This window comes from Rhagoletis zephyria, unplaced genomic scaffold (assembly GCF_001687245.7).
Source record: "Rhagoletis zephyria isolate East Lansing unplaced genomic scaffold, Rhagoletis_zephyria_1.1 Rzeph_scaffold_06400, whole genome shotgun sequence".
Lineage (NCBI taxonomy): Eukaryota > Metazoa > Arthropoda > Insecta > Diptera > Tephritidae > Rhagoletis > Rhagoletis zephyria.
Window position 1 is genome coordinate 8,105 of NW_016163483.1, and position 21,170 is coordinate 29,274.

At 37.0% G+C, this 21,170-nt stretch overlaps 2 protein-coding genes across 4 annotated transcripts; one reads left to right on the forward strand and one right to left on the reverse strand.

The window, feature by feature from the left end:
• Window positions 1-248: 248 nt before the first annotated feature.
• Window positions 249-18,494, reverse strand: Sema1b (Semaphorin 1b). 3 transcript variants are annotated; one of them, XM_017628975.1, is made up of 8 exons: window positions 18,371-18,494; window positions 4,597-5,255; window positions 4,395-4,488; window positions 3,785-4,313; window positions 3,023-3,164; window positions 1,783-2,943; window positions 1,416-1,599; window positions 249-1,331 (listed from the first exon to the last, which is right to left on the reverse strand). In XM_017628975.1, exons 2-8 carry the CDS (start codon window positions 4,751-4,753, stop codon window positions 1,130-1,132), a joined length of 2,469 nt encoding a protein of 822 aa, XP_017484464.1. In that variant the 5' UTR covers window positions 4,754-5,255; window positions 18,371-18,494; the 3' UTR covers window positions 249-1,129. The 3 variants fall into 3 exon arrangements, with proteins under 3 accessions (XP_017484464.1, XP_017484465.1, XP_017484466.1); XM_017628976.1 differs by lacking the exon at window positions 18,371-18,494 and adding an exon at window positions 18,232-18,313; XM_017628977.1 differs by lacking the exon at window positions 18,371-18,494 and adding an exon at window positions 18,063-18,225.
• Window positions 18,495-18,733: 239 nt separating this feature from the next.
• Window positions 18,734-21,108, forward strand: LOC108373132 (uncharacterized). Its single transcript, XM_017628979.1, has 2 exons — window positions 18,734-19,131; window positions 19,198-21,108. Exons 1-2 carry the CDS (start codon window positions 18,919-18,921, stop codon window positions 20,737-20,739), a joined length of 1,755 nt encoding a protein of 584 aa, XP_017484468.1. The 5' UTR covers window positions 18,734-18,918; the 3' UTR covers window positions 20,740-21,108.
• The last annotated feature ends 62 nt before the right edge of the window (window positions 21,109-21,170 follow it).

The following is a 21,170-nucleotide window of genomic DNA, read 5'->3' on the forward strand; positions in this document are numbered from 1 at the left end:
TGCACATATCAGGCATATCTACTCCTCCTCCTGCTGGGCATAGCTCATGTCTGCATGCATTTAGACGGCTCAAGTTTACATACACCAATAGTATATTCCTGTTATGCANATTATACGCAGGCGTAGAGGGCGCAGCCGGAAATGCTTTTGCGGTTAGAGAAAAATGTTAAGCGCAGTTCGCCGATATTCGCAGGAACGCGATTGTGGTAATTTACCGCAGTTGTGGGAATTTTTCTACAANTTTATACGCAGGCGTAGAGGGCGCAGCCGGAAATGCTTTTGCGGTTAGAGAAAAATGTTAAGCGCAGTTAGCTGATATTCACAGGAACGCGATTGTGGTAATTTACCGCAGTTGTGGGAATTTTTCTACAAATCCACCGACGTTAAGCGTCCCGCTAAATTCGCTTGCGTTAGTATACATTTAAAGTATTTATTACATTTTTCTCTTAGCAAAATACATGCTAACGCGGTCTCACTACTGACTTGCAATTACATTTGTACTTAGTTGTTATATTTTCTTGTAAAGTAAAAAAGCGGCTTACCGCTTGCTAAATCCACATTAACTAACTAAACTTATATATAAACTAAGCGACTAAGAAAATTTTTTAAAATTAAGACTCGCAAAAGCAGCAGCTATGCGCTCAGCGGGGAGGTAGTGAATACGTACGCTGTAAGGCGGCTTGCAGGCGCTAATTAAAAGGCGCCATACGCTTATAAAAATCACTCATTTTCATTTAAAGTGAAGTGAGCTCGTTCATACCGCACTTGCACATATCAGGCATATCTACTCCTCCTCCTGCTGGGCATAGCTCATGTCTGCATGCATTTAGACGGCTCAAGTTTACATACACCAATAGTATATTCCTGTTATGCATAAACCTCTTTCGTTTTATTGTAATTTTGCCTAAACTAAAAAAAGCTCACACACACACACATTCTTGCAACACTTTCAGCGCTTGACACTTCACTTTTCACACATACATACTGCATATATGCGCATGCTTTCAACAAAATTTGCTTAAAAAATAAAAAAGTTATTAAACATAACTAACCTATAAAAAAATTCCACTAGTTATTTTTTTATAAATGCAACGCAATGCTTTGCAATGCATTGCAAGTAAACTATACATTATATATATGTGCGTTTAACCTTCGTTAACGTGGACGTCTTGCAGGGTATTTCTTTTTCTAGATTCTCTGTTGAATTTTTGCATTCATGACTGCGATCCTTCTCTAAGTCGAGATTGGGTTTTTTCTGACTGCAAAAATGGTTCGGATTCATTAGTAGATTAATATCTTTGCCGGTATTGTGATGCTTTACGCCGAATTGTCTTAAAGTAGAGATATGAAAAAAGAGCGTTAGGTTAGAGAACTACGAGGCTTGAAATATTGAGTAAAATTTTAGGAAAACTTACGAATTCGAGGTGAATTGATTGCGATGGCTTGCGTGCAGCGATGCGGTTTTACAAATGCGCTTTGAGGTGTAATGACCAACGATAATGCCCACAACGAAGGCGATGAGAGCGAGCGCCCAATATAAACTTTTGCCGGCTACCTTGAGTTTCTTCTCATTTAAGCTGGCTTGAGATTGTAAAGGATCTAAAAACAAAAAAAAAACATTTATTTCAGGTTATGAATAGCCGAAATTAAGCTGACTCAAAAGGAATAACTGCATTGCATTATCCATAGAAAAGAAAGATACAAATATCGCATGCGACTTTTTATCATAATTTGCTGAAATTGTAGCCACTGAGAATTTTCAATTATTTTTTTGCCACTCACCACTCAACGTATTCATCAGTTCATCGGGGTCCACCGAATGCAGCGTTATTTTATTCTCATCGCTGAAGCTGTTCAACAAATAATCATTGCCTGCGCCTGTGCTAGCATCCAAATCGCCACCACTGCCAATGGGTACTTCTAATGTAGTAACACTACTTTCGGCTACCGCCGCAGCACCACCATCAGACGGAACGCTATTACCTGTACTCACTCCAACTTTGGTATAATGGAACTTCTTACTCATTTCCTCATCCGCTTGTGGCTGCTGTGCCGTTACTAAATCAATGCCTGCGCTTGCAATCACACCACCTGCAATATTCGGACCATCAGCCATGAGTGTGCCACGAGTATATTTTGGGCATAAAGAAGCTGCCGCTTTCTTAGTAGTATTCAGGCTCTGGAGAAACGCTTTGGTGCCGAATTTGATATTCTTTGCAACAAGTCTCTTGCACTCATGATTCTGCTGATCCCAAGCACAGTTCGGATCCTGTAGACTCAAACAGCCGAGACAGTCAACGATGTGGGCGCAATGATGTAGTGGCACAGTAACCAAACTGCCATCGCTAACCACCAATAGACGATTGGTTTTCGAAAATACAAGCAGCTCCCGCACTGCCAATCCCTGTGGCAAAACTTGCATTTCTGATATCAATACGGTTTTCAATTTGTCAACTCCAGCGCTGGAGCCTCCTGCCTGACTCGGTGTGGGTATATTAATGAATTTCGTTATGCGACCATCATCTGTGCCGGAATAGATCACATCATAGAATTCGCCATTGAGCGCCATAATGTGTGCATCGATTGCTATTGTGGTGAGTCGGTGATGCAGGTTGACTTTGGTGAGCAATGGGCGACTATAGACAGCGGGTACAGCAGTTTCCATTAGAGGGTGATTTTTAGCAAAATTCACTGCAATACTGGATAGCATTCGCGAATCTTCAACGCACTTGCCCGGACGCGGTTCAGGCACTTGTTCTTCTTGTATGGGTAGCCATTGTGATTGGCTGTCCTTTTGTGACTTGAAGGTGCCCTCAAAAGCATCCAAGATATCGTTCACATTGAAAGCGCATACTGCGGAGCCGGGTATAGCATTTACGGATGTTGTGAAAACAGCGTAGATGAGTGAATTGACGCCGCTTTCAACTATAGGAGAAATAGCCTCTGTTTCGGGAAATAGAGAAGAGAAAAGATATTGAGTATGAAGAAAATATGTAGTGAAAGTGTTCAGCATTATACTTACGAATTTCATCAAAGTAAAAAGGAAATTCTCCAGGTACTGAGCAATTTAGACGTGCTTTCAAAAATGATGTCCAACTCTTGGAGAGTGTGTAGGGACCGCCGCGATCGTTCTTACAAACGCGTGCAACTCGTGAGTAGATTGTCTGGTTGAAACAAAAAAAAAAAAAAGAATTTTAATTGAAATATTAATCGAGGAAGAGTGATAAGGGGTTTCCACATAATTATATCAACTTCCAAGAAGACAATTTATGACAATTTGATCTCCCCACAGGGTAGATAATCAACTCCCAGATATTTTCGAAAATTCTGTGTACAATTTTTAGCAATTTTTTCGGCCATTAATAACACATCAATATAAAAAGTGCAAAGAACGAGACTATGTAGTCAATCCTTACATATGTACATACATACATACATACATATATACAAATTTTGTGTCGTTGCAACCGAATCTAAGAACCGAAAAAAAAAAATTGCTCCTACTACTCCTGCTTGCTTACTAGTCTTAGATTTCCTACTATAAATGCATCAAGAAAGTAGGGTTTTTAGGCTAAAAGGAAACTTTTGAGTTCTGACTTTATACTCGGATTCAGCGACTGTAACTGTAAAAAAATAAAAACACGTTTAAGTAACTTTCTTTAGCCTAAATCATGGCTGTGATTAGCAAATTTAAAATGTCAAACCTAAAGAGTCCCAACCTCATATAGTACTAACCACAACTTCTGGCACGGTCACTAAGCCCACATTCCTCACAATCACTCACCTTGCCGAAATTCATGAACTCCATTGAAATTTCACGGAAGAAGAACATTATATAACGATCACGCTCCAGAGCACCCACGAAATCAGGCTGATTCAACTGTTTCAAATCATACTGCTCGGTGCGCAAATTCTCGCGATAAATCAATGGATCACTGCCCGAGAAGTCAGCCACTGTGGCGCTATAAAGTTGTCCCTCCGCAAAGGCGTAGGTGCTATTGTGTGCCGGACTATATGGGCAAAGCCCTTGCGCTTCGACATCGCGTACAATCTCATATCGTTGGCCGGAACCAGCGGCTGCGCTCAGTTCACTTGTGGCGGGCGCATAGTGGCGACAGCGCGGCTTGTACGAATTGGTGCCACACAACAAGAGCTGCGCATCATCGAGGCGTGCAAAAACGCGTATGTAGTTGTGGCAATCAGTCTCACGTTTACCCTTCAGTGCACATAGTTCGCGATCAGCATCAGAAGAGAACCATTCCAACCGGCTGATTTCTCGTAAACCATCCAAGCTTATGTTGTACATAATATCTCTGTAGGGTGATGCGAGAGGCAAGGGAAAAAGCGGCGACGTTAGGAAAACGTTATCGAGTTGAAATAGCTGGCATACTTACTTAGCGCCCACAAGTATGGTAGCATCGTCATAGGCCAATATTTTAAAGTAATCCGTGCTGTTGCCCAGGAACTTGGCAATGATTTTATCTTGCTCTACGCCGACAGAGAAGATACAGAAATGCAAATTACAAAATTAAATACATTTAAAATTGTCTAAAGAACGGAAATGTTAATCAACTGCACTAGCAGCAGCAAACTTACTCGGCTGCAAATCTGGGCGCACATCGGGCATCCAAGCGTGCACGGCATGCGGCAGCACTAGCACCAGCAGAGGCAGCAGGCATAACGTGCCGCAGCTAATTAGCGTTTGAACGGCGAATACGCTTTTAGTTGTACATTTTTGCAGTTGCTTTTGCATTGTAATAATTATAATTATTGTTATTTGTATGAATTTTGCGCTGGTCTGCGCTGTTGTTGCACTCCTAGTGGTTTTAATTGCTTATTATTTCTGGCACACAAAATATCTATTACTGTAAAGCCAAGTATGTAGTTAGTTAATTGTTGCGCTTAAATTTCCACTTCATATATTTATGTTTATAATAATTAATATGCGGCAGCTAAGGCGGCTGTTAAACCTTTTGCCAGCACTGCTTTTGAATGCGGCTATTTATGAATGCGAATTGACACATATTTTCCGGCAAAGTCATATCCACAAGAGCACAGCAAACTTTTTCGCGTTCGACTACAGCTAGCAAGGCAATCTAAATGGCAATTAAATGCACTCGGCCCTGTGTGCTGGCTGTTTGGGGCCTGTGTGGCAGGCGAGATCGCACGCTCACTCTGCTGTCTGGTAGGCGGCTGATACGCACTTGATTGTATGCTTCAAATGCTCTCACAGCAACACAGTGGAAATTAAATACCTGCAAGATAAAATGGAAAAAATTGCATTAACAAATAGTAGTACAATTAGGATTAGAATTAGGGCAAATTTAGCACTGTTGAATAACAATAGACCAACATGTCATATGTGTGTATGTGGAGCGTATGTACGTGTGGTTTTGAAAAGAAAATATGCGAGCGGAATGAGACGAGTGCATGTGTGCGGCAGCTAATCAGGACGACAAATTTGAGAAACGCTTTTCCATAGCAGTCAAGTAGTACAGGTATAAGTCGCCGATTCACAATCAACTTAGTCCTTTGAATGTCTTTTTTACCTTGCTAACTTCTCGCGCGCCTAGTTGCCACACACATATTGACACATTTCGCTGCAAATTGGAAAAATGTTGTGGAAAGCACGTACGGGTTTTCCATAATTTATATGTATGCATGTATGTATGTATACCTGGCGAGCTAACAGCTTGCCGCGCTGCATTCAGCAATAAAATGAAGCGTTTGTTTTGAGGAAAAACGTGACTAAAGCAGCGCCGACAAGCAGCGTGTGTAAATTTTCAAAATATGCGAAGAAGCACGCGATGCAAAGGACCCTAATAAAACAATAAACACAACTGCACAGCATTTAATATGGGTAAGGTTGTAAAATAAGAAAACCGAAAATTCAAGTCCCAATTGTTGCTAATTTCTCACACTTGTGTTGCTGATAATTAAGCAGATATGGAACAGGAATCGATGCACACTGCTAGCTGCACTAAAATGACAAATATGTCACACAGTCAGCCGCCCGGTGCGGTGGCTAAACAGCCAAGTTCGAGTGACGCGTCAGCGTTGGTGACAACAATAATCAGTTGAAGTTGGCTTTTCTTTGGCTTATGTATGTATATGTAAGTAACAGCATCTCTTTGGCTCCCCACAAGCAAAAGTCAACAAGAGAAACGCCTGTGTGTGCGCATATGCATACATTGTTATTGTTGAGATCAAACATGTTTACTTGGTGATTTGAATGATCCGAGTGTGAGAATTAGTTGGCAATATTTTCCGCTTTCCACAATGAAAACGCAATGTTATCTGATGATTAGAGGAATTTCGAAAAAAAAAAATTAAGCGGATGAATAGTAAGAGAAATCCACAGTGGGTAAAGTAGGCGATTAAGATATCTAATTGTAGTGTATCTTTATCATTTCAGCGGGGGTAGAAAACATTCCAATGGCGATGGAAAAGCTTTGCGAATTTGGTCATATGGACATTCATCCACCATACTATTGTTTTACCCGAGCGCACTTGTGCACTTTTCCACGCAATTTGATGTTCTTTCGAAAGACACTTTAAATGCAAGGTGTGACTGTTCATGCAACTGCTTTCTGAAATTTCTCAATTTTACAACCTTTTCGAAATATATTGCATAAGAAATATATTGCCACGTCTGATACGCTCTTAACTTTGTTCACATAACGGTTGTTTGTAACAGCCAAAACGAATCGAGATTGATATAGACAATTTTATACCTAAATGCTCAGAAAGAATAGAGAAGTCGACTAAGCCATAGTTGTGTTTTTTTACAAATTATCTAGTAACTTGCCAGCAACTCTCCAGTAATTTTATTTCTAAGAATTCGCTCTCATAGAAAAAATTTGCAATAAAGTACGCGAACGCTTTTCCAGTAATAATTTGCAAGTTTCATGAACAGCTGATAAATTGGTTGTTTATTCGCAGCAAATTCCCAATAAAACAATATATTTTGTATTTAAATAGGTTTATTTTGTAAAATTCAACAATAAAAACCCACAAACAGTTGCCTTATTAGTTTAAATTTCATCCAGCAACATGCGTTCAGCTGTTTTTCGTACTGGCAAATTCTTACAAGTAAAAATTTATCCACTAAAATCCAGTAAAAACTTGCAACTTCAACTGTCATTTTTCGCTCTCTCAATTTCCCCTACTTTGCAAGTTTTTGCGTACGAAAACGCCAAAACATGAAAATTTGTAAAAACTTTTACTGGATTTTACTGGAAATGAGTAAAAAAACGCAACTCATGTCTGTATCAGAAAACAGCATGAGTATACTCACTTCCATCTAAACAGTATGAACTCATTGCTGTGGACTCTATAAGGTTAGTGAGAAACACCGTACAAACAGTGAGATTCATAGTTAGTTTTGAAATCAATGTTTAGCTGCAGTGTACTCATTTGTTTTCAAATATGACATTGATATACTCTTTCCAAATCAAGTCAAGCGAGTGAAAAATGCTGTTATGAAAAGCAAGTCGAGCAATCGAATGACACCCATCGACTTCAAACAATTAGTAGAGAATACGACAATTTTGAAAAAAATTGATATTGATGAAGTATTTTTTTAAATATATTAGTTTTACCAGAGTTGTGAAAAATGCATTAATTTTTTAATGCATTAATGGTATTTAAAGCAATAATGTTAATGTAAAAAATTAATGCATTAATTTATGAAATTTAATGCAAATGAATATTTCAATGCATTGATTCTGAAAAATGTAATGCTAATGATTTTTTTTTTGTTTTTATTAAATTATCCAAGCTAATGCTAATGAAAAAATTTTAGTGCACTAAAATGTTTAATACTTTTGCTCGTTTGCATTATTAAAAACCATTAAATTGTTTTTCTAGTAAAATATAAATAACCTCTGTTGGAAGGACTTGGAATAACTACTAATAGTTTTTTCAGGTTCATTATATTATGTGTATTTGTAGAAAAAATCTTCTAAACATTCTTAGATGTTTTATGTATGAAATGTGCATGCAACGCAGAGTGCTTTTGTAGATGTTTATGTTGATTGTTGATGCATACCGATTACATATCGATGGCTGAGTGGAAGATCGACCTATCTCGGCAGCCAGTTCGAAAACATTCTATCTCAAAAAACTTTTCAAGAACGTCCTATTTCAAAATTCGTTTCAAAAACGCCCTATCTCAGCTGCCGATTCAAAAACGCCCTATGTCAGCATATTTTCAATACATTTTGAAGTGCGATAGGGCGTTTTTGAACCGAATTTTGAGAAAAGGTGTTTTTCAATAAAATTCTGAAATAGGGCGTTCTTGAAAAGTTTTTTGAGATAGAACGTTTTCGAACTGGCAGCCGAGATAGGTCGATCTTCCACTCAGCCATCGATATATTAAGTATGAGCCAAGAACGGACAGATAGCCAGTTTAGCAGCGCATGTACACGAATGAGGACCTACTCTGATCTAAATCAATTAATAAACCGTTTTTTAGCTCCTTTTGACAATGTGATTTTACCTATTTAACGACAAATGCCATTGAACTTGACATAGTGAAAACTAGTCTAACTGCCATACCTAAACAAAAGCGTCAGCGTTGTCTGGCTGTCAAAAAATTCTCATGCCCATACAATTTGTATGAAGCATACCGAAACAACGCGGCGTCAACGCTGAGCGGTTGGAAAACCCGATTTTGACAGGGCGTTAGGTATTGAAGTTGGCTGCAGAAAACGGCGAAACTGTCATTTTCGTGTTACACACAAACAAACCTATGCTTATTGCTGGTGTTATTTCTGCATTTGACGTAGCGCTGACGCTTTTGTTTAGGTATGGCACTTCGGCGTTAACGCTAGGCGTCAGAAACCGCTCCGCCCAATGCTTTTGTTTAGGTATAGCAGTTAACGTCCGTCACTATCTTTTTTGACCTTAAAATTCTACCCTTAACGTCAGCAAAGAATTTTTACTTTAAAATAAAGTTAGTTAATGGGTTTTTAATGCTTGTTATAATTTATTGCAATAGCATTCATTTAAACATTTTAATGTTAATACAAAAAAAAATCATTAGCATTATTTCTTCGGAATTAATGCATTGTAATTTTCATTTACATTAAATATCAAAAATTAATGCATTAATCTTTTTCATTTACATTAAAAAGTTTAATGCATTTTTCACAACTCGTGAGTTTTACTAAATTATTTAGTTAAACACCTGACGTACATTTATATAACTAGTCTACAAAAGAAATACAATGTTACCTCAGAAGACATCGGCTTTATAAGGGACTTGCAAAATAAGTTGCTTTATTAGTTAAAAACAGTTGCTGTTGAAAACTAACGGATTTGCACAAAATTGTGCTTTTTTTATACCCGCCAGCAAAAGAGCTCAAAAACTTTACCGAATCTAAGCAAAGGTACACAAAAGGGAAATGTTTACAAATTATGAGAACGTTAACTGAGAATTCCGACAGTACAACGGAACCACAAATTGCGGATACACCTTTGTTACTTTCAGACAACTTTGAGCTGTTTTCAGGTCTTCTTAAACAACCTACCTTTGTGAGCAGAACTGATAAAGCTACTGCAGAGCTGCGGCGATATGAAAATATTGAGGTATATTTTCATACGGACTTCGATATAATTAATTGGTGGGAGGTACACAAATGCGAAATGCCGGTGCTGCATAATCTCAGTCGTAGAGTAATAGCCCCTCCTTCAACTAGCGCATCGTCAGAAACAGTTTTTTCTTCTGCGGGAAATATTATTTCTGACAAAAGGTGTCACCTTTTGTCAAATGATCATGCTTCAGAAACAGTTTTTTCTTCTGCTGGAAATATTATTTCTGACAAAAGGTGCCACCTTTTGTCAAATTATCATGCCCTTAATCAGTTGATATTTTTGCATTATAATATGCAGTTAGGAAACCAATAAAATTAACAAAAATTGTCTTTACAAATGTTTTTTCTTTGATACTTTCATTACAGCAGTTATGCCATGCACTTGTTTTTCAAATCAAGCACTTGTTATTTGAACCGAGCACTTGATAGTGTGAATTACTCACTCAACCGACAATGTTTTTTCAATGCTATCGCACGTTATGTTTGGAAATAAATGAGTGCGGGTGTGTGCAGATGTGAAAAGAAAGCGAGTGACTTAAAATGTAATTTGAGGTATCCATGCAGCTCTCTGGTCTGTATGTCTGTTTCACTTAGAAAATTAGATTATTATAAATTTTTGGATAATAGGCGTGGCGCCGCCCTTTATGACCAATCTTTTATCAATTTCTACCAAACTCGGTGCGCTTAATATCCTCGATACGGTTAAGCAATTCGTTGAAAATGATTCAAATCGTACTAAAATTACACCCGCTTCCTGAATAACGGTAAATTTCAGAAATACGAAAACTTCGATATTTCAATAATTGAGACTTGCACAATCTCTTAACAATAAATACAACTGTTATAGGAACTGGGCGTGGCACCCCCCACTTTATGACTACGAAAGTCTATATGCGTAACCGGTTTTGACCAGTTTTTGCAATTTTCTTTTTGTTTATTTAATGCTTATATTTTTTTATAAAAGTCTAGCACATTGCATAACCAGCACCGCATAAATCTACATTTCAAACTTCCTACAAACATTATGAAAATTCAACAAACCTTAACAATCGCACCCGAAAATTTTAAACTTTTTATTCCGAATTTTCGGAAACATTTTTGGTATGCAGTTTTATAGCACATTCAATTTTAGTAGGTTAAAGCGCAAATTTCAAGACGCTAGAAAATCGCCTTGATTTTTAATACAGTTATTTTTTGCTAAAATTGTCGAGCATACATACTTTATAAATTTAATCGGCTATAAAACTGCATACACAAGATTTTTCCAACAAATTCTGGACAAAACGTTTAAAATTGTTGGCGCCTTTACTGCGGTTCGCGTGAGTTTTTTGGGCAGTTCTAGATATCATACAATCGTTAGGCGTGAAGTGTTTCCATGATTTTTACCGCAATTAAAAGATGTTTTGATATACTGAATGCATTTTTTGCTTAAAGAATCTTAGTTACCTCAATGACGAAACCTTATTATAGTGTAATCTACATATGTATCTACAAAGCGGGATTTTCATAACATCTACCAAAAATATAAAGTCTTTAAAATGTTTAGGCATGCATTCAAAATCGATATAAAATCGGTACATTTTTAAGATATCTGTGAATACTTTTATTAAAAAATAATAATAATTAATCCACCCGGTCAAGTTATTACAAATCGACTAAATGAGTAATATTAATGCCTGGTTGCACCAATAAATTTTAAAATTATTAGCTTGTTGAAATTTAAAGTGACAAAACTTTATCATTTTAAACTTTATCACTCTGATCAATTTTAAAATTGATTGGTAAAACTTGGATAGGTCTTTTAAATTAAACTCTCCGCATGTTTATGAATAGCGCTTAGGAATTTTAAAGTTAAAACCTTATAAAGTAAGGTGTTTCAAATCTTCAGCACTTAAAATCGGTCCAAATACAAATACACTCCGCTGTGATACTTCGGCGAAATTTCTAAATACATATTTATTCTTTTTCGATTTTATTGTATTTAGCCGATTGAAAATCGGTATAAATATAGACTCAAGTATGTTTACATGTTGGCCATATGAAGCAACTCAAGTAAGAGAAAAACGCTACATCAATGCCTACATACATATGTATGTATTTACTTAAACCGCGTGAGAAAATATGGATGCTACATATGTATGTATGTATGTATGTATATAAATGCATATGAACATATGTATGTACATACAGACAACCTGACGGTAGATCGTACAAGACTGCATACATATGTACGTTATATGCGTGTGCTTTTATTAAGAAACTTTTTGTTTATTTTATCTTTTCCTATTCCGTGTTCTTCCGTTCTCATATCGAAGCACGAACTTCACTTGTGAGCTGGTTTTTGTTTATTTATGTTCTACTTTAAAGCACTTTAGTAATAAATTTTAAGGTTGAATTAAATATTTTTCGTTTTGATATCATGATGTTTTAATGCATAGTTAACTGATTTGGAATTTTACTATACATAATTTGCAAAATAAAAGCTAAAAACACGAAATCAAGTTTTTCATTAATTATATTAAACGCCTTGCTTAACAACTGTTATTGTTATTTTCTTTATTTTTTGCCCAAAATCTCATTTAAACCACTTCACTGTGCACTTCAGCAAAATTGAAGATGAGTTTAGCGAAATTCAAAAGAACATAATAAATACTCCAAATAAATGTTAATTACAATACGTAATAAATAATAATAGATTTCAATTTCAATGTCAACTCACGAAAGTGTCAATAGCACAAAATTGTGTATTCTCACGGTTTAGGTTACGGCCTCGCATTCAAACGATGACTATTGTGGAGATATGTATGTATGTAGGTATTATTTAGCTTACTAACGTTATACTTTTATTACAANCATTTATGTTCTACTTTAAAACACTTTAGTAATAAATTTTAAGGTTGAATTAATTATTTTTCGTTTTGATATCATGATGTTTTAATGCATAGTTAACTGATTTTGATTTTTACTATATGTACATAATTTCCAAAATAAACGCTAAAAACACGAAATCAAGTTTTTCATTAATTATATTAAACACCTTGCTTAACAACTGCAAATGTTATTTTCTTTATTTTTTGCCCAAAATCTCATTTAAACCACTGCACTGTGCATTTCAACAAAATTGAAGATGAGTTTAGCGAAATTCAAAAGAACATAATAAATACTCCAAATAAATGTTAATTACAATACGTAATAAATAATAATGGATTTCAATTTCAATGTCAACTCACGAAAGTGTCAATAGCACAAAATTGTGTATTCTCACGGTTTAGGTTACGGCCTCGCATTCAAACGATGACTATTGTGGAGATATGTATGTATGTAGGTATTATTTAGCTTACTAACGTTATACTTTTATTACAAAGCCACCACCCAACAATGGAAAACCTAAGAAAGACAATAAAAAAAAATAGAAAACCAACCACAAATGAAGAAATGCTAGATACTCTCGCGCCACAATGAACTGGGCCATGACTCATGTACTTTTACGCTTGTATTTAGATTGTAGGCGAGTATGAAGAAAAAAGTAAAATTATTGTCATGGCTTTACACCGATGATGATGTTTGAAGGTGTTTAGTGCTGAGAAAAGTGCAGCAGAGCATGCTAGCGATAATGCTTCTTCTACTCCATTTAACGGCTCTTATGTAAGCCCACCCTTTTTTATGAGTTGTTGCATTTTACCACTGTGCATATGCATACACACTTACATATTTATTTACATAATTTTTCATAGAATTCAAAACGAATTGCCCAAGTGCATATTTTTGTTTACTTTTCCCGAGGAAGCAAAGAACCATACTTGCCGAATTCTGACGACGAGATCCGCCGCTATTGGGTCTCGATTTCCTTTAGCTAATTCCAATGCCAGCAAAAATTCGGGCGTGTACAGCAAGGTGTTAGCAAAATTTAATGTTTGTACTATTTATGTACATATGTATGTAAATACATTGCGTCTGGTTTGGAAAAATGCAAAAAAATTTAATCTTTCATTGCTAAATTTATACAAGTACCACTTGTTTTTTTTTATTTGTTGCTGGATGTGCCAAATTTGCGCTTTCAACGAATTGTGTTTATTTTCAGCTTATTGTGTTATTTTTTGCACTTTCCGTTCGTTTTTCTAGATAAACCATTTTTGCATGCGTCTTTTAGACGCAAAGGGTGGCGAAGAACGTGCAGCATGGACAATAAATTCATATGTTAATCTCAGCTCATGCATTAACGCTTAATGCGATATACCAAATACGCTCACGACAATCAACAATCGACACAATGTGTCAATAAAGACTTCCAGCTTTGGTGCGCGTGCTTTATGTGAATCATTCGTTTCACTTGAAATGATTAAAGTACAATTTAATAGTAATGCATAACTAAACAACCGTCAAATTTGCAGGTGTTTGCAATGAATTGAAAGTGACTTTTAAATATTTATTAGGTACATATATCTAGCAAAATAACATTCGATTCAAAGATCTTTCTGTCGGTAGGTCGGCACTTTCAGCGCAATTATTCAGCAGAAAAAAGTTTCCAACTAATTATTATGCACAAATGTCACATTAGGGGATGCTGCGGGAGTTCATGATGATCACATGCTTCTGTCGGCTTTAATTGCCTTACAAAATATTTACATATATTATATACATTAGACCGTACCACCTTACAAGCAAATAAAAAAAAGTTCGCCGTACACCGCTGAGTCAAACATTTTTTTTTTGGTCTGTTTACATTCTCCGGTTACACCTATGTATGTACAGATAATTTGTTTGAAATTTTTGTTGTTGCTGTTGTTGTTGTAACGTCTGTAACAACACCGCCCAGATCGGTTAGTCCCTCAATCGTTGTCGTCAAGCTCTACTAACGGTAGCCCCAGGAAACGAAGCGTTAGCGAGGTGGGATGGGCATACGAAGAGATGCTGTGAGTCATGGGGCGACTCTCCGCATGCCGGGCATTCGTTGATTACATCTTCGTTTGATCTGCCCAGGTATGAGTTCAAACAAAACTGCATACCCCAACATTTTCTAAATAGTCTAATTAAAAATTTTGAAATTTTGATGACAATTTTTTGAAGTTTGATTAATTTTTTTGCAATTTGTGCAAGCTTTGTTATTGTGGTTTCTGATATAGATTGAATTATATTTTAAATGAAAATTATTAAAAATAAACATAATTTGCAAGCAATGTCGTTTTGAATTTCGTTGCTAATTAGTTGCACGCATCTGCATACACATATATTATTTTTTATATATACATATATTATTTTTTTTTTACCACCCTAATGCACATACATACGTACATATTTTTATTCATTCACAGCGCACCGTGATTGGCAGAGCCAGTTGCGGTTTTATAAATTTAAACCAGATACATATAAGAATATTATAATTATTCACAGCCATCGCCCACATAATAACACCCTGACCCGATAAGGTACTAACGACAAGATGCTGTGCTGCGCTACTTCCCAAAACCATGAATGAAATATGTACATATGTATGTACATACATACACATGTAAATTTAAGCGTCCATAAATACATATTTATGTACATACATATATACATATGTATATAAATTTCCAGATCCGAATTCGTAGTTTACAATTATATTTGAGCTCCTACATAGAGAGATATGCTTTAGTACACATTCGCACATCCGCTACTTGATAAAAATGCTAATACAAAATTACAATACAAAGAGCAATGCGATAGTTGAAACAATTGGAGCAGAGAAACATCTTATTGGGGAACTTGAGGGCGGCGTTTATACATAGGCAGTGTCGTTAAACACGCGCCAATGTAACTTTTACTGTACATCCACGGTAACAAGTTGCGGTAGATCCACGGTAATTTCTAAGAGCCGTAAATCAACGACAAAAAAATTACCGTGGATTAAAGGTGATTTTCGAAATTCGCGAATAACTTTTTTTTTTTAAATTGGAACTACAAAGAAAATTACCATGGCTCCGAGGTTATCTATTTTTTCGAGCAAACTTTAATTTAAAGACCTCGGATTTTAGGGGTAAAGAGGATAAGGGCATAGTAAACACGGGCGGGACTTATTTCTGCGTAGGCGGCCTCTGGCCACGCTTAGTGATTATTACCCTTAATACGCAGAATTCTCCTTTCTGTGTTGCCGGAGAAGTGGGGAGGAACTTCTTTCTGCGTAGGCGGCCTTCGGTCGCGCTTAGGTATTATAACCCTTACTACGCAAAATGCTCCAATTCTGTGTTGTCGGAAGGGCGGAACTTTCTGCGTAAAACATAAAATTAACAAATTTATATACATATGAATACATACATATGTGTGTATATATGTACATGTTGCAAAACCTCGTGCTTTTTTTGACGCACATCCGCTACTTGATAAATCTAAGTTCGGGCGAAGCCGAACATTATGTGGTCATTATGTGATCGTAAGTGGGCGGTACCACGCCCATTTTCGAAAATTTTATCATAAACGTATTTCTAGCTATTATTACAAGCATTAATTTTGAATAAATAAGCTTCAGTATTTACTAATTTATCGAAGATTTCGTATTTGTCCAAATTACCGTTGTATGGGATGTGGGCGTGGTTATTATCCGATTTTACAAATTTTCAGCTATTTGGCATGTTGTACCAACGCCAACAACTTTGCCAAGTTTGGGAGAAATTGGTGGAGCGGTTATCAACATAAACACATGTAATCATAAGTGGGCGTGGCTAAGCCCATTTTTCAAGAATTTATAATACTAATATTCTTCGTCTAAAAATCATTTTAAATATCAATTTTGAGTGAATAAGCTTCGCATATCGCATTTTCGTATTTCTGGAAACTATCGTTATCTGGGAGGTAGGCGTTGTTATTGTCCGATTTTGCCCATTTTCAATACCATCCGTTCTACGTTCGAAAGAAGTACACGTACCAAGTTTCGTTAAGATATCTTAGTTTTTACACGAGTTATCGTGTACACAGACGGGTGCACAAGTGCGCTCGGGTATAATTACAATACAAAGAGCAACGCGATTGTTAAACAATTGGAGCAGATAATCACCTTATTAGGGAACTTGAGGGCGGCGTATATACATGTACCCACATACTATGTACATAATTACATATTTACATAAATACTATAACATAAAAAGTTAAAATTGCCCGTGACAACAGGCAGATAAACTGATTCACAGCAAGTATGATCTACTATGTAACACTTACAGTGTCCTTCCGGTGCTTGTGACTCATATTATTTGATTACACCTACTTGCACGTCCAATAAATGATTCAACGATACAGCAGCTACCACTATCTCCAGACCATAGCTATCTACTCCTATGATATTCTTTATATCAATAATAGCAAGTGGCATATACAATTTTCGATCAACATCTTTTGAGTTAGTGCCACTTGTATTATAGTGTTGCTTTTTGCTTGTACAAGTTGGCACTTACTTTTATGGAGAACTATGTACCTACATACATAAATTGTACGTACTATGGCAGACAAAATGTCTCAGCTACCCTTGAAACGGAAAAAATGGCAATCTCAGCTATTATGTGATCGCAAGCAAAAAAATACGAAAAACGCCAGTCACCAGTTCGTACAGGCTACAGACTTACTTATATGGTCTATTGCTACTTTTAAGATCTCGAATATTACTGCGCCAAGAGTAGATATCGCTCAACACTCTACCGCCACCATTCAAGCTAACAAACTTGGCTCCTGCTAGACCTTTTGTCTTTGCTGCTACAGTGTTCGATCGTTTTATTAATGTATATTTTATACTTCAACTCTATTTCTATTCTATGCTAGTAGCTAGTACTTCTGTGGCTGCTGCTGGTGTTCAATGGCCAGCATACCGAGTGGGCCAGTCAAGCTGGCAGCTAGCTGCTGGCTATGTAGATACTAAAAGCTACGAGCAAGCACCGATCTCATACGAGCAATCGAACGAGAAGAGCGTGTGGGTCCCCGCCTTAATCCAATCCACTCTAATTCACCTGTGGCCCCACTTGTGACGACTTTTATTTTATTCTTCAGCTTGTCACTTCACATCACGTTCCCCCCGCTGATCAAAATGTCCACACAAAGTAACACCAGCGCAAACAACGTCTACCAAACAAGCTGACGATGGCGACGACGCCGCAGTTGTCGTCAATAAAAACGACGTCGCCACGGTGTTGTTGACGTTATTTCTTGTTTTCTTCTTGCTTATTTTATGCATATACATGTACGTATATATGTACATATTTACTATGCTTGTTGCTGCTATTTTTGTTGCAGTTGCTACACTCCATGTTTGATTGCTATTGTTGTTTTTGTCTTTTATGTTTTCTACGTTTGTCCGAAGCGTCAGAGTAGCGTATTCCAGCAAAACCTGTTTGCGTTTTACAATAACAAAAAAACGCATACAACATATAAATACAACAAAAAACTCACTGCTGGCGCGCATACACATACACAACACATATATACGATGCACGCCTATATACATACGTATTGCTACAGCGCCCAGTCCAAGCAGCGCAAAGAAAATAGGAGAACGGGTAATGAGCCCCAATTTCCTGCACTTTTCAACTGGTTTTGCTACAAAATTTTTCACTATTTAGCAAAGTATTTACGGGTAAATTGCTTCTTAAAAGCTTTAATTGCACTTTAAACTCACCAAAAATTAGGGATAATTGGAAAATATTATTTAATTTAAAACAACTAATAAACAAAACACAAATNCAATTTTTCACTATTTAGCAAAGTATTTACGGGTAAATTGCTTCTTAAAAGTTTTAATTGCACTTTAAACTCACCAAAAATTAGGGATAATTGGAAAATATTATTTAATTTAAAACAACTAATAAACAAAACACAAATCTTTAGCACAATTCAATTCACTTTAATGCGTCGGTGGCCATAGCTAAAATCGCTCTTGCGCCTTCTGTATGTATACAGTGGATGAATTGCCCAGCCACCAGGGTTGCCAGGGTAAGCATGAGAAAAATGCAGGGTTGCATGCATTACGACCGCAAAAACTTAAAATACAGTGGCTGACAAATTTTCTTTGGGGCCAAAATTATACGTTCTCTGGACAACAGTGCTGCTCAAACTGGCAGGAAAATAATTCGATAATAAGCAACATTTGTTGCAGAAACATGTTTCCTCTTCAACGCCACTGTTATATCGACTTTACCTTTTGCCGATCTAAATTTCACACAACAATCAGAATTGACAGAATTGGTTTGTTTATTAAACAAAAAAGTCCAAATAAACTGAGAGCAAATATAAATTACAACAAAAAATATAATACTCGCACGCTAATTATAATCAATTGAAAAACCGCGCAAACTTGCAACACGCAATGCTGCGTTGCATACGTTTTGGTGAAGTGCTGCTGGACGAGACCTTCCGGACATTTTTAATCTGCAATCAGTGTCAAACAGAATTTGTGGAGGTGCCGGAGTTTCGAGTACATCTAGCGACTACCTCTTGTGGCCAGCGCCTTTTTGAGGAAGAAGTAATTGGTTTAAAATTTGGAGCAGCGCAAGTTACTAGGACTGGCAAAGATAAAACAGTGAGTGCTGTGGCAGCGGGCGGTGCTTATGATCTGTATATACTTATTTATAAATGTTGTTTTCAGTATTCATTGTATAATCCTGCCGATGTACACTTGGCCACTACTGAACCTGCGATTAGCTCGGAGACTGCAAATGACGGTGGTGATGATGCCTATTTGGACTTGATAAAAATAGAGGAAGAGTTACTAGATCCACGTTGGTATACAGATATTGCAGGTACTCAGTCTGATGTAGGTAGCCCTCAACCGGCCGCTTCATTGCCGGCATCTAGTAATAACAAGCCAATGGAATATAAGGAGCTAGTGGAGGCTGTGGGGCCGTATGTGCAATTCAAAGAAACTGCAACTAAAGGAAAAGCCAGCGGCGTTGTGGTAAAGCGTTTTCCAAACAAAGCATTCAACCCAACGGCAGTGGTGAAAAATCCAATCTTGCCAGTAAAAATCCAACAGTCCACCAATCAACCATCTGTGCGTTTACTAAATCCGGCTGCAAAGAGAAAGCTGGAGTTGGCGCCTAAGCAAGTGCAGTTTAATGACGCGGTGAATGTAAAGTATGTAATAAATGAAAAATTATGCACGAACACAATGGGAAATAAGAAACTCAAAACGCAAAATCGCGAAAATTGTCAAAATACGGATTCGGAAGTACTTAGTAAACGACGTAAAACTATAAATATACCCATGGAACAGGCGAATGTGCAACCAGATCAACAGAAACTAGCTGTCAAGCGAAATTCTGATGTGCCAAAGACGACAGTGGGCCCGACAGTTGCACGTAACATTGTTGCCAAAACAATAGCACAAACAGCAACAATCAAATTGGAGAAGAAACCGAACAGCCTATCTTCGGTTGTGGCTGGTACCAATTCAAAAGCAAATGTTGCATCGAAAATTAGGACAACAATGCCTGCACCTCAAACAAGTGCACAAACGTATAACAAAAATTTGGTGCCTAATCCGATAGTAAATCAAACACAAATAAATGGCACTAAAAATCAAGTGCTAGTCAAAAATCCTATAACCTACTCAAAAGTTAATTCAAATGGCATAAAAACGGCACCCAATGCAATCAATAAAACAATGCCAGCGGCTGCTATACCACAGCAACGTACCGTTTCCGTCACCACCACTGCAGCAGCGCAGCCTGCGATGTATGCAGACTCAACCCAATTGATACCACCCGCGCTAGCTCCCTTATCAAGTAATAAAGTATGTAATCCTGCTGCCATTGTCGCTGCGAAAGCGGGCGTTGATACTCACCAGCAGACCAATGATATACTGAATAAGTTACAAACACGCGGATTGCAGGTGAAACGCACGCATCCGCCAGTCGCTATAACGGCCAACACAGGACAACACAACAAAACCATGGAGCTGCTTCAGAAACTACAGTCCAAAGGCATGAGGGTGAAAATAGTCAACGGCAAAGAGACTGCCGCATATGCCACAGGAGCAACAGCAGCGAACATAAATGCTAGTATTAAATTGCCAACCTTAGCACCAAACGCGAAAATGGTTAGCAATATGGGAAATGTGACAACAGCCATTGGCAAACCAACTAAAACGATTTTAAACAATAAGCTCATTATCAGGAAAGTAAAATAGAAGTCGAAATGAAGTATTTGTAGAAACGGCATAGACGCATTTCGGCCGATAATTGTTTGGATGGTAATTTTAATAGAATTCCATCATTTTATTTTAGTTTTTCAAGTTTTTTTTTACACAAAATGCGTCAGAATTCGCTATGGTAAAACTCGAATAATTTTCATAAATTTGTTTTATGCATTAATGTCATATTAGAATTATGTATGTCTTTATATAGCTTTGTATGTAATGCTTAATATTTAAGCAACCAAATACGCGTCACTAAATGTTCACAGTCCGTTTGTGAGTAAATTCTTTTGGATAAGTTCGTTTCGCTCTTGTAGCCGAAGCTGTAAAGTATTTGAAAATAAATGGTTTTCACGAAATTTATTTGAAATACTTTGAATTATTAGTTCAAGCCTTAAGGTATTTTGGTTCATAGGCTTCTTGAA